General features: G+C 46.2%; 1 protein-coding gene across 3 annotated transcripts in view; it reads right to left on the bottom strand.

The window, feature by feature from the left end:
* nlgn2a (neuroligin 2a) overlaps window positions 1–12,500 on the bottom strand; it is a 119,481-nt gene that overhangs the window by 72,191 nt on the left and 34,790 nt on the right. For all 3 annotated transcript variants that reach the window (XM_081694466.1, XM_081694467.1, XM_027028446.3), the window contains one exon: window positions 2,625–3,495. In XM_081694466.1, the coding sequence (XP_081550592.1) occupies window positions 2,625–3,096 (472 nt within the window). In that variant the 5' untranslated portion in view covers window positions 3,097–3,495. The remainder of the gene's footprint in view (window positions 1–2,624; window positions 3,496–12,500) is intronic.

The following is a 12,500-nucleotide window of genomic DNA, read 5'->3' as shown; positions in this document are numbered from 1 at the left end:
GTCCGTCTTCCCGCCGGCTGGATCCTGCCGGCTTCCCTCCCCCGCCCTCTGCACCACGCGACAGACACTTTATCGCCGCTGGACTGCGATATGAGCGGGCCGAATCGTAAACGTGACTCTCGGTTGCTCCTGCGCCAAGGCCACACATAATATCGCATTTGTGCTGCGGCGTGTTTCGCATGGTTATTTATGCAGTTATTAACTTTTTCTCATAAACTATTTATTTGCGCATTTGTTTATCTATTTATAGCCTCTGCGGTGAGTGCTAAGGGTACAGGGTGGAAGGAGCTTTCTGCAGTGTTGTGGACACGTTCAACGCTCCTACACGCATGGCGATTTGTGCTTTTACAGCTTTGTTCCGTCTCTGAGCTCTGGGTATGGACGCAGCAAGAGATGCTGGCTGTAGCTTGTCGTACTAACATGCTAAGAAAACCAGATGCTCAGTGCAGAGGAGACTGTGATACTCGGACCAGCGTCAGCGGAGGGATGTCAGCGTCAGTGGAGTCAGCCATACTGGAGCCCAATCATCAGTCTTTGCTCCCAAGGTCCAAACGCACAACCCCACCTTCTTAAGGAGCTTAGTCAGAGCTGGCCTGGCCACAGGGCATTTAGAGAATAGAAACAGATGGGGCAAGCAAGAGATGTAAAAGAAAAGAGAGAAAAAGAGAGAAAGAGAACGAGAGATGACTCCTTGCAAAATAAGCAACAGAGCCTATTTCCAAAATCAAACTCCTTTTGCTTGACTTATGAAAAACGAAACGGCTCAGTAGTGTGAGTCCTAGTTGTGGTTCTCTCATGCTGGAATTCAAAAAAGTTACCGCCCAAAATTTAACCAGCTCTTAGCTGATTGATATTGGACGCTTTCTGTAGGCACAGGCTGTAGTGAAGCAAAGAGTGTTGTATTATACAAATGAACTTATGCATACACACACGGAAGGAAGCTTAAAGGAAGAATAAAATATAAAGCCTTTTAAAGAATATGTAATAAATAGTTATTATAAAAATTTTGCAACAATTCTAAACATTAAAAAAAAAAAAAGAAACCTTCTCCAAGGTCCACCTGTTTCAGTTTGGGAAGAAAAAAAACCTCAAATGTTGCTGCCGACTTCTACCAATCACATAAGCACGGAAGGCGATAATCGGGGTGGCGCGGGCGGAACAGGCACCCCAGGGTGGAGGCACGGGTGGAGGCAGGGGGCAGGCGTGGGAGTCTGCGGCAGGGAGACAGGACGCCTCGCATGACGGATCACCGGCGGGAAGCGGAGCACTGCGATGCTGTGGGCACCTGCCCAATCGAGCGGAGGGAGATGTATGGGAGGGGAGTCGGTCGCCCCTGGCGACAGTGACTGATGAGCGAGCTCTGATCTGTTGCCAACCACACCAACCCCCCCCCTTGGGGTCTTTACGCCAAGCTACAGCAACACGTGTCCCATACATGCAGGTCCGAAACCTCTGGGGGTCTTGCACACAGCTCACACATACATGCAAACACAAACATATGCACAAACACACACTCAGGTTATGCTTAAAGTTTGGAAAATATTAAGCATATTATGGAAAATATGTATGATAAGGTCTTGAATGGTTAAAATTAGGAGCATATGACTGTGAGTTTTGAACAAAACAGCTCATTATGGAATTAGCAGGCTTAGCTCCTAGCCACTAGTATGAACTAGATGGATTATGGGGAATTTGGGGATTTGGAAGACTGGAAGTTGATAGATTTGGGACTGTGGGTCCTGATAAATTTCGTAGAGGTCACTGCAATGGTACACATGATAGAGAGAGAGAGAGACAGGAGTGTTGGGCTGTGAATGCTAACAGAAGCGACAAGCTACTGGTGGTGTTGACAGGCAAGAGAATAAAACAATTTTCACACCAAGGGTGTTTCCTATGAAAGCACAAACACACGCGCACGCAGACACACACACGCCAGCACATGTGCAAACAAAAATGTAAACACAATCGCAAATGCCCATGCAAGCACACACTCATGAACGTACAGATGGAGGGGTGCTGTGCTCCGCATGTTTACGGTTATATAGCACATCCACTGGGCATGTGTGTGAGGAAGTGTGTGGATGTGTGGGTGTTTCACTCTCACTCCGTAAACCGTGGACTTTCTCCTCTTAGTGAGAAGGAGTTGAATTTGAGTTCAGTTAAGTCCCATTGCAAGTGTGTTATATAAGAGAAAAGACAAATAAAAAAAGAGGCGTTTGGAGCCAGATCAGGCCAGCAAGGCTGGAGAGACGTAAGGAGAAAATGCTCAGACTGCAATTAGATGCCAATAACGATATCGATCATTTCTTTAGTTGGCATCCCGGGCTGATCGCGGGGCAGTATTAATTACAAGAAAAAAAAAACAAACAACAAAATGGAACCTCACAAATCGATACTCTCGCCCACTGCGGCCTCATTCATCTCGCGAAACCGCAAAGCAAAACGGAGGAGGTGGAGAGCAGAAAAGGGGGACGCCTTTTGGGCCAGACATCAAAAGTCCTGGCGCCGCTGGGCCCGGGCGTGAGAGCGCGAGACCGCTGCGGGCTCCTCAGGATGGGAGGAACGTTACTGCACCCCCCAAAAGCCCACGTCCCATGTCCCTGCGCCCCGGTTCTGCTACTCACCATCCTCCGTGGGCACGTAGACGTTGAGGTAGAGGCAATCCTCGCTCTGGTTCTGGATGTATGTGGCGGCCACATCCAGGCTGTCGGTGAACCACACGGGCAGCATGATCTCGGGCAGCACGCCGTGCAGGTTCTGCGGGCAGACCGGCGCGAACTGTGTGGCGTTGCGCACTTCGGGCCACGAGCCGGGCGCCTCGGGCGGCTGGAAGCGGCGGTCACCGATGGGCGGAGTGGCATATGGGACCCCTAGGTACTGTTCCACGGGCCCCAGGATCTCGTTGTTCAGCTCCTTCTTCACGCCACGCAGCTTGCCGTAGTTGGTGGTGATTGTCGGGTGCTTGGCGCCGGGGTCGAGGCGCTGGCATGTGCCCGGTGCCAGCCACAGCACCAGGCAGAGGGCGCCGGTCAGGGCGAGGGCGTCCGGCCTGCGGGTGCTGGCCGGGGGGCGCCGGCTCGAGCGCGGGGCCTGCATGGCCGCTTTGTCTCCCCTCCTTTGTCTTTTTTTTCGCTTGGGGGGGGGGGGGTCAAGGGCAGGGGTGGGAGTATTTATCCCGAGAGGAAGGTTCTAATTGGTTAGGATGAATGCGCGAGTGTGTCCCTCTGGTGGGGTGGGCAGAGCTCTGAGGCTGAGGAAAAGAGGCCTGGGGAAAGGGGGTGGGGACTATGGGGTGGGGGGTAGGTGAATGAAAGGGTCAGGGAGGAGGAGGAGGAGGAGGAGGAAGAGGAGGAGTTCGCTGATGCCTTCCTCTCAGTCCCACTAGAGCAACGTGACGATGTGACGAAGGTTAAAGGTGAAAAGTCTGTTACGTTCCATCTCCCTGGGCAGCGTTCATGGGGTCAGTGGCACGGGTCACACAGACACTTGACAGTCCTGTTGGGACCGAGAGAGAGAGTAAAAGCCAAAGATCAGAGTTTAAGCAAAAAAACAAACTTCCAGTTGAACAGTAACGACTTATATCAGCACCTTTAAAGGGTAGAAATTGAATAATTATATAACACATTAATCAACACTGACCTATTTTCTTAAAGGTTATGCATTTCCATATAGAAACTGGATATACACTGATGCCCTTTGACAGTGTATGCCAGCTGACATTTCCTGGGCTGCGCAAACTGAGGAACACAGCAAAACTCAAAGCGTTCCAAAACATGCGGCTTCAAAAATATTTTTTTCCGAGTACAGTGGATAAGCCTTGTACTTTGTGTTACTGTAGTTACATATCTGCAGGGGTGATTTCGTAAAATAACAAAATAAAAAAAACAACACACTGCTGTATTATGTGGGAAAGAGACACTTCAAAAGGAAACCAAGGAAAACAAAACCTTAAAAGACATTTAGTCCCTTATTTATGACTAACAAAGCAAATGTACACATATGAACACTTGGCGCCTGCAGAGGCCATTATAATTCTTGAAAATGGAGTCTAATTAAGAACACGCATACACAGAGTACGTCTTTTGTAACTAAAAAGGCTTTAATCATTTGAGAGATGACTGATGCTTGAAAGTTTTGATATTAATTTCCTGTGGAGTTAGCAGTTAGTTGTTGGCTACAAGCAGATTTTACCAGTTACCAACTCTGAACTCATTACATACACACACACACACACACACACACACACACACACACACAGCACATTAAGAACAGCAGGATGCCAGAGAATATAAAGAGATTCAAACCCAGTGAGAGTAAATAATGAAAGAAGGGAACAAATGAGGACAGCAAGCTCTATAAAACACATCATCAAATCCATCATCATCATCATCATCATCATCACCACAGAATCAATCAGCCGACTGGATATACCCTCTCCCCAGTTTGTCCTGTTTTATTGCTTTATCACTATCCCATAATAGTCAAATGCCTCTGTTACTGCTCCTATTGCATCACTGGTCTGTTTGCCACTTTGTTATGCCAATAAAACTATTTGAATTTGAATCTGAGGTACAGAAAGTCAATGTGATTGGACGGATGAGGTAAACAGCTTGGAGGCTGTGGGAAAATAATTATAATGTACTACTGGACATAAAAACATAACTGGTAAAAGGTCTTTGACTGTTTCCTCTACTGTATATATACAGAATTTGATTTCCTCATCATGCGATGACTAGCGCAGCTTGTCACCCAAACAGTGTGCGTTTAAACAATCAGTCTGCACTTGAGTGTATAATAGATGTTGATGTTTAAAAAGCAGAGCTTGCGTGTGTTTGTGTGCGCTTCAAACAAGAGAGCCAACGAACACACGCCACACACGATGTCCCACAAACACACAGCACACATAACAGTCCCACAAACACACACCACACACCACGCAGCAGTCCCACACTCTCACCAAACATTCCTGCTGCAAAATCGAACAAAGACAGAATTTGAATGAGGAGGATGAGGAAGAGAGTGAGACGAAGGAGAAACCACAGAAGGCATCGATTAGAGCAACAGACACACTATAAAGGGACTGGCCTCTCCCGTACACACGTGACGATGGGCAGCCCTGAACAAGACAACCAGACAGGCCTAGTTTTACCAGACCACCACCCACTACCATAGCCTTTCTCCAAAGCATGACTTCCAAAACGCTTGGAAATCTTCAAAGGAAAGCTAGAATTGTCTTCTGGGTGTAACTGCGGAGAAAAATGCATGCACTCCTAGAGGTCTGCTGTCTCTCAGGCAAATCTGCTGCATGGGGTGCCAAAATATTACTCCACTTTGCCACAGTAAACAACGAAAACATAAATGTAAAATGCTATGTAAAAATGTGTATATATATATATATATATATATATATATATATATACACAAGATTTTCAAAGGGCATGTTTTTGTTTTTCATATATATATATATGAAAAACAAAAACATGCCCTTTGAATCTCTTGTTTATGTTTGGTAGTTATTCATATAAAGAACCCTAACATTACCCTTAATAAAATTATAATTATTATAGTAATAATAATTTAATTATATAAGAAATATAGTAATAAAATTAAAAGAATCATAATTTAGGTTTTTCCCCAAATGTATCTGTCACGGGACGATCCATTTATTAAACATGACGCAACACGGATAAACAATGAACGTTAATGGCACTCATACATAACAAACAGTGCAGCGAGATATATATGATGAACGATAAACACAGAAATGCGAGGAAGGACCTGAATAAACACCTATAATAACTGACAAAACGCACCCCCCCCCCACAAGGGTTTAAATATATACATAAATATGGACAAGTCTCAGGTGTGATAATAAGGGGGCGTGGTAACAAACACGGAACAGACGGACCAGACTACAGATAACTCCCACTGCACGTGGTGGGCCGTACCATGTGTGAAGTGGGAAGGGCCGCGTACCGTTACACGGTCTCATAGTATTTAATGAAATTTGGCTGATCTTTCATAGTTGCACAGTTAAACTACGTACCATTACACGGTTTCATAGTATTTAATGAAATTTGGCTGATCTTTTATAGTGGCACAGTTAAACTACGTACCGTTACACGGTCTCATAGTATTTAATGAAATTTGGCTGATCTTTCATAGTTGCACAGTTAAACTACGTACCGTTACACGGTCTCATAGTATTTAATGAAATTTGGCTGATCTTTCATAGTTGCACAGTTAAACTACGTACCATTACACAGTCTCATAGTATTTAATGAAATTTGGCTGATCTTTCATAGTTGCACAGTTAAACTACGTACCATTACACGGTTTCATAGTATTTAATGAAATTTGGCTGATCTTTCATAGTTGCACAGTTAAACTACGTACCATTACACGGTTTCATAGTATTTAATGAAATTTGGCTGATCTTTCATAGTTGCACAGTTAAACTACGTACCATTACACAGTCTCATAGTATTTAATGAAATTTGGCTGATCTTTCATAGTTGCACAGTTAAACTACGTACCATTACACAGTCTCATAGTATTTAATGAAATTTGGCTGATCTTTCATAGTTGCAGTTAAACTACGTACCATTACACAGTCTCATAGTATTTAATGAAATTTGGCTGATCTTTCATAGTTGCAGTTAAACTACGTACCATTACACAGTCTCATAGTATTTAATGAAATTTGGCTGATCTTTCATAGTTGCACAGTTAAACTACGTACCATTACACAGTCTCATAGTATTTAATGAAATTTGGCTGATCTTTCATAGTTGCACAGTTAAACTACGTACCATTACACAGTCTCATAGTATTTAATAAAATTGGGCTGATCTTTCATAGTTGCACAGTTAAACTACGTACCATTACACAGTCTCATAGTATTTAATAAAATTTGGCTGATCTTTCATAGTTGCACAGTTAAACTACATACCATTACACAGTCTCATACTATTTAATGAAATTTGGCTGATCTTTCATAGTTGCACAGTTAAACTACGTACCATTACACAGTCTCATAGTATTTAATGAAATTTGGCTGATCTTTCATAGTTGCACAGTTAAACTACGTACCATTATACAGTCTCATAGTATTTAATGAAATTTGGCTGATCTTTCATAGTGGCACAGTTAAACTGTGGACTCTGACACAAACTAGATTCATTCATACTGTTAGGCGCGTGAAGCAAAGCATCGCACAGTGTAAATATAATGTAAATATGTAAATAACTAAATATATTAATTATAAAAGAAAATGTTAGTTTATTATATAATTAGCTTAATTAATTAATTTATTATGTTTTTAATAATTCGCAATTGATAAAACCGTATTAGGCCTTGTCACTTCTATGTTAATTATCCAAAGTTTACCTTTATTATTGAGCGCCAGGAAAAGCAGAGATCATGCAAGGTGGTTAGATGTACGGGTTAGATGTAAGTGCTCCAGCATATATAAACAAAACTCCTTTCTAAAAACGCTTTAGAAATATCTCAAATAAGTCATGGACATTAAACAAAACATATATCGGTCCTGAAAATAAGCAGTTTGGATGAGCAAACAGTTTTTGTTTCTTTATTGTTATCTTAGATTTTAATAGCCTGTTGGTTTGATAAAAGCGGATCATGCTTGCAAACCCTAAACTGCAAAAATCCGTTACTTTGTACATACTGGCACAAATGGAACAGACTAGATTATCAATAATTACACTAATCATCACCACCATTAACCTTGTCTCGAACATCACACAATACAAGCCAGCTTGTATACAAGTTAAAACGTTTCACCTAAACTATCGCAAACGAAGCCACTAGCTAATGTCAGTGAAAATAATTATTACCTAATTGTGGTATTATTAGGAGACATTATTACGAGATCTTCATTGTTGTTCTCACTGCTACTGCTGTGTGTACTACTAACTTAGACCGACAGCACTGCACAGACGTGCTGAGAGCCCTGTGCTCACCACAGGAGCAGAGCTTGTGCATAGAACCTGAGAACAGAGAAATCAGCACTGCTAAACTCATCACAGCAGTGAAACCCAGCAATGGATCAACCAGTATGACAAAGATGAAACGGACCAACAGCCAACAGTCAACAGTCCACTTCCCAGCTGATGCCTTCCAAGCTGAGCAGGGATCAGAGGCCGAGCATGCACAGGCCTGCGTCAGACTAATAAACTTGCCTCCTCTCTGATCCGGAGCCAGTGGGACGGCTCTTAATCACATTGCTGGATGGGCCTGGAAGCAGTGGTGCCTGTGCCCCGTGCGCAGTGGGGAGGCGGCATGTGAGGCACAGCACCTGGCATTGGCCACAGAGCTGCAGGACACTCAAGTTATTTGGGTCTTAATTGCTTAATTGGCATCATTACAAGGTCTAATTGAGCTACTGTGAGGAGGCGGAGGAGGGGGATGAACACCCCCCCCCCATGCACACATGGTTTTATTCTCTCAGATAGGTGTGAACTGGAGATCTGGCATAAGGCCTGCCTGCCTAAGATCAAGAGGGCAGATAACTGCAAGTATGTGCAAGGATCGTCGTGTGTGTATGTGTGTGTAGCACAACCTCTTGACGTAGAGTCTCAGCACCTTGGGAGATGTGCTCTCTGTGTGTGTGTGTGTGTGTGTGTGTGTGTATGTGTGTGTGAGTGTGAGTGTGTGTGTGTATGTGTGTGTGAGTGTGTGCGTATGTGTGTGTGAGTGTGAGTGTGTGCGTGTATGTGCAAGATGGCATCCAGACGACAGCAAGGCTGCTGCCGAGAAGGTCAGACTACATTCACACCTTTTCTCTTCTATTTGTCTATCTGCCTCCCTCCATCCCTCCCTACCTTCCTCTTGGAAGATTAGCCTAAGCGGGAGCAAGGGAGAGAGAGGAACGAAGAGAGAGCAACAGAAGGAGAGAAATGGGGTAGAGAAAGGGGTGGGGGGAGAAAGAGGGAGAGAGGGAGAGGGAGAGAGAGAGAGAGGGAGAGAGAGAGAAAGAGGGAGAGAGAGAGAGAGAAGGAGAGAGAGAGAGAGAGGGAGAGAGAGAGAGAGGGAGAGAGAGAGAGAGAGAGAGAGAGAGGGAGAGAGAGAGAGAGAGAGAGAGAGGGAGAGAGAGAGAGAGAGAGAGAGAGAGAGAGGGGGAGAGAGAGAGAGACTGCATCGTGAGTCCTCTCTTTGGCATCAGGCGCGCTTCTGCACAATCATCACTGTGTGAGTCTGAGAGCAAATCTCAGGACTGCTCATCTCAACTAGGAAGGAGAATGGGTAGAATAGCATGTGGCACAGGTGAGCTGATTATGGACACAGAGTGGGGAGACTGGGAGTCAATCCCAGTCCAACGCTTCTCCATTCAGCAGGGCCCAGACTAAAGACAATAGACAATGCTTAATACAGCTGAGAGCCTTACATAGTAAAACTGAAACAGCAGAATTTGAAACAACAGAGGCAATGACCAAAAGCCAGGAAGAACACACACACAGAGACAGACACACACACACACACACACACACACACAGACACAGACACACACACACACACACACACACACACACACAGACCACTGGAGCACAAAATTGGTAACAATATGATGAAGAGGTCTAAGCCAATATTTACAGAGCTTTAATGTGACACATGCTGTACTCCTTCCAGCCAGGGTCACACCAGGACACTATAGCGGCAGCTAATTAGACAGCGCCCTGGTCACCAAGCTCAGTTACTGTTTGCAGTGTGTGTGTGTATGTTTGTGGTTAAAATTCTATCACATTTCTGTCTTTCCTTCCTGTCATTTCTCTAGTGCGAGGAGAGGAGGCACTAGCAGAGCTGTCAACACTTCTATGTCATGCTCCACTTAATATTCAACAGCAAGAGGGGTTCAGTTACATGAATATTCATCACATTTGGTGACCAGAGAACCAAGAGTCAATGCCCCATATCACAACACACTGAACAGCATCCAGACAGCAGAGAGAGAGAGCTGGAAGTGGAGGGGGGGTGGGGCTGGGAAAAGATGAAAACTCAGAGGAGCGGAGAGGAGAGGCGAGGAGCAGAGAGGAGAGGAGAGGAGAGGAGAGGAGAGGAGAGGAGGGGAGAGGAGAGGAGCAGAGAGGAGGGAGAGGGAGAGGAGAGGAGGGAGAGCGAGAGGAGCAGGAGAGGAGGGAGAGGAGAGGAGAGGAGCAAGAGAGGAAAGGAGCGGAGAGGAGAGGCGGGGGGGAGGAGCGAGAGGAGAGGAGAGGAGAGGAGAGGAGAGGAGAGGAGAGGAGCAGAGAGGAGCGGGAGAGGAGAGGAGAGCAGCGGAGAGGAGAGGAGCGGAGAGGAGAGGAGAGGAACAGAGAGGAGAGGAGAGGAGAGGAGAGGAGCAGAGAGGAGCGGAGAGGAGAGGAGAGCAGCGGAGAGGAGCGGAGAGGAGAGGAGAGGAGCAGAGAGGAGCGGAGAGGAGAGGAGAGCAGCGGAGAGGAGAGGAGAGGAGCAGAGAGGAGTGGAGAGGAGAGGAGAGAAGAGGAACAGAGAGGAGGGGAGAGGAGAGGAGAGGAACAGAGAGGAGAGGAGAGGAGCAGAGAGGAGAGGAGCGGAGAGGAGAGGCGAGGAGCAGAGAGGAGAGGAGAGGAGAGGAGAGGAGAGGAGGGGAGAGGAGAGGAGCAGAGAGGAGCGGAGAGGAGAGGAGAGGAACAGAGAGGAGAGGAGAGGAGAGGAGAGGAGAGCAGCGGAGAGGAGAGGAGAGGAGCAGAGAGGAGTGGAGAGGAGAGGAGAGAAGAGGAACAGAGAGGAGGGGAGAGGAGAGGAACAGAGAGGAGAGGAGAGGAGAGGAGTGGAGAGGAGAGGAGAGGAGCAGAGAGGAGGGGAGAGGAGAGGAGAGGAGCAGAGAGGAGTGGAGAGGAGAGGAGAGGAACAGAGAGGAGGGGAGAGGAGAGGAGCAGAGAGGAGCAGAGAGGAGAGGAGAGGAACAGAGAGGAGGGGAGAGGAGAGAGGAGAGGAGAGGAGAAGAGAGAGGAGGGGAGAGGAGAGGAGCAGAGAGGAGCGGAGAGGAGAGGAGAGGAACAGAGAGGAGAGGAGAGGAGAGGAGAGGAGCAGAGAGGAGGGGAGAGGAGAGGAACAGAGAGGAGAGGAGAGGAACAGAGAGGAGGGGAGAGGAGAGGAGAGGAGCAGAGAGGAGCGGAGAGGAGAGGAGAGGAACAGAGAGGAGGGGAGGAGGAGAGAGAGAGAGGCAGAGAGGAGGGGAGAGGAGAGGAACAGAGAGGAGGGGAGAGGAGAGGAGAGGAGCAGAAAGGAGCGGAGAGGAGCGGAGAGGAGAGGAACAGAGAGGAGGGGAGAGGAGAGGAGAGGAGCAGAGAGGAGCAGAGAGGAGAGGAGAGGAGAGGAACAGAGAGGAGGGGAGAGGAGAGGAGAGGAGCAGAGAGGAGGGGAGAGGAGCAGAGAGGAGGGGGAGAGGAGAGGAGAAGAGCAGAGAGGAGGGGTGAGGAGAGGAGAGGAGAAGAAAGGAGGGAGAGGAGAGGAGCAGAGAGGAGAAGAGAGGAGGGGAGAGGAGAGCAGAGGAGAGGAGGGGAGATTTTAAAGATGATGAAATGCAGACAAATGAAAAAAGAGAAAATGGTTAAATTCAGTTAAATTCAGTCAAAAGCACTGCATGCTAAGTGGCAGTGTATAAAATTACATAAAAATGAAACAAAGTTTCAAAATTTATCAAAGTTTTTTTTTCAGTTCAGTAATTATTAATCAACACTGTCAATAAAAGATTATTTAAATAAATGTCTGAAAAGGTCATCGTAAATTGGACAATTAGCGGCATGTTTTCTAAAAAAAAAAAACTGGATTACAGATCATCCAGTAATGGGACGAGTGTACAGTTGTTAGAGGTTAATGTTGCCAAAACCAAGACTAATCTGCAGCATCAAATAAAGTTCAGATCCCAGAAAAGCGCAGTAGAGCAGTAAAGTAAGTGGCTGAGAGAGGGAGAAGAGAGGGATAGAGGGATGTGCGAAAGATGAGGAAAGGAGGGGCTACATATAACTCATCCAGCATTTCAGCTCCTCAAGGAGAATTTCAGACTTATGACTTATCCCATTGATAAGGTCACAAGATAAATCACCTGTGTGTCTGTATGTGTCTGTATGTGTCTGTATGTGGGGGGGGGGTTGTGGGTAAGAGTCTGCTTTTCTATGAGCATGCTAACATTTCCCCCCAGGGTAGATCCTAGCTGGAGTCCTTTATCAATGTTGAATGCCTGTGTGTGTGTGTGTGTGTGTGTGTGTGTGTATGTGTGTGTGTGTGTGTGTATGTGTGTGTATATGTGTGTCTGTGTGTGTGTCTGTGTGTGTGTGTGTGTATGTGTGTATGTGTGTGTGTGTGTGTGTGTGTGTGTATGTGTGTGTGTGTGTGTGTGTGTGTATGTGTGTGTATATGTGTGTGTGTGTGTGTGTGTGTCTGTGTGTGTGTGTGTGTGTGTGTGTATGTGTGTGTGTGTGTGTGTGTGTGTGTATGTGTGTGTGTGTGTATGTGTGTGTGTG

The sequence above is a fragment of the Electrophorus electricus genome, chromosome 13 (genome assembly GCF_041902795.1).
Source record: "Electrophorus electricus isolate QZ-2024a chromosome 13, ASM4190279v1, whole genome shotgun sequence".
NCBI lineage: Eukaryota > Metazoa > Chordata > Actinopteri > Gymnotiformes > Gymnotidae > Electrophorus > Electrophorus electricus.
This window is presented reverse-complemented; position numbering and strand designations above follow the sequence as displayed.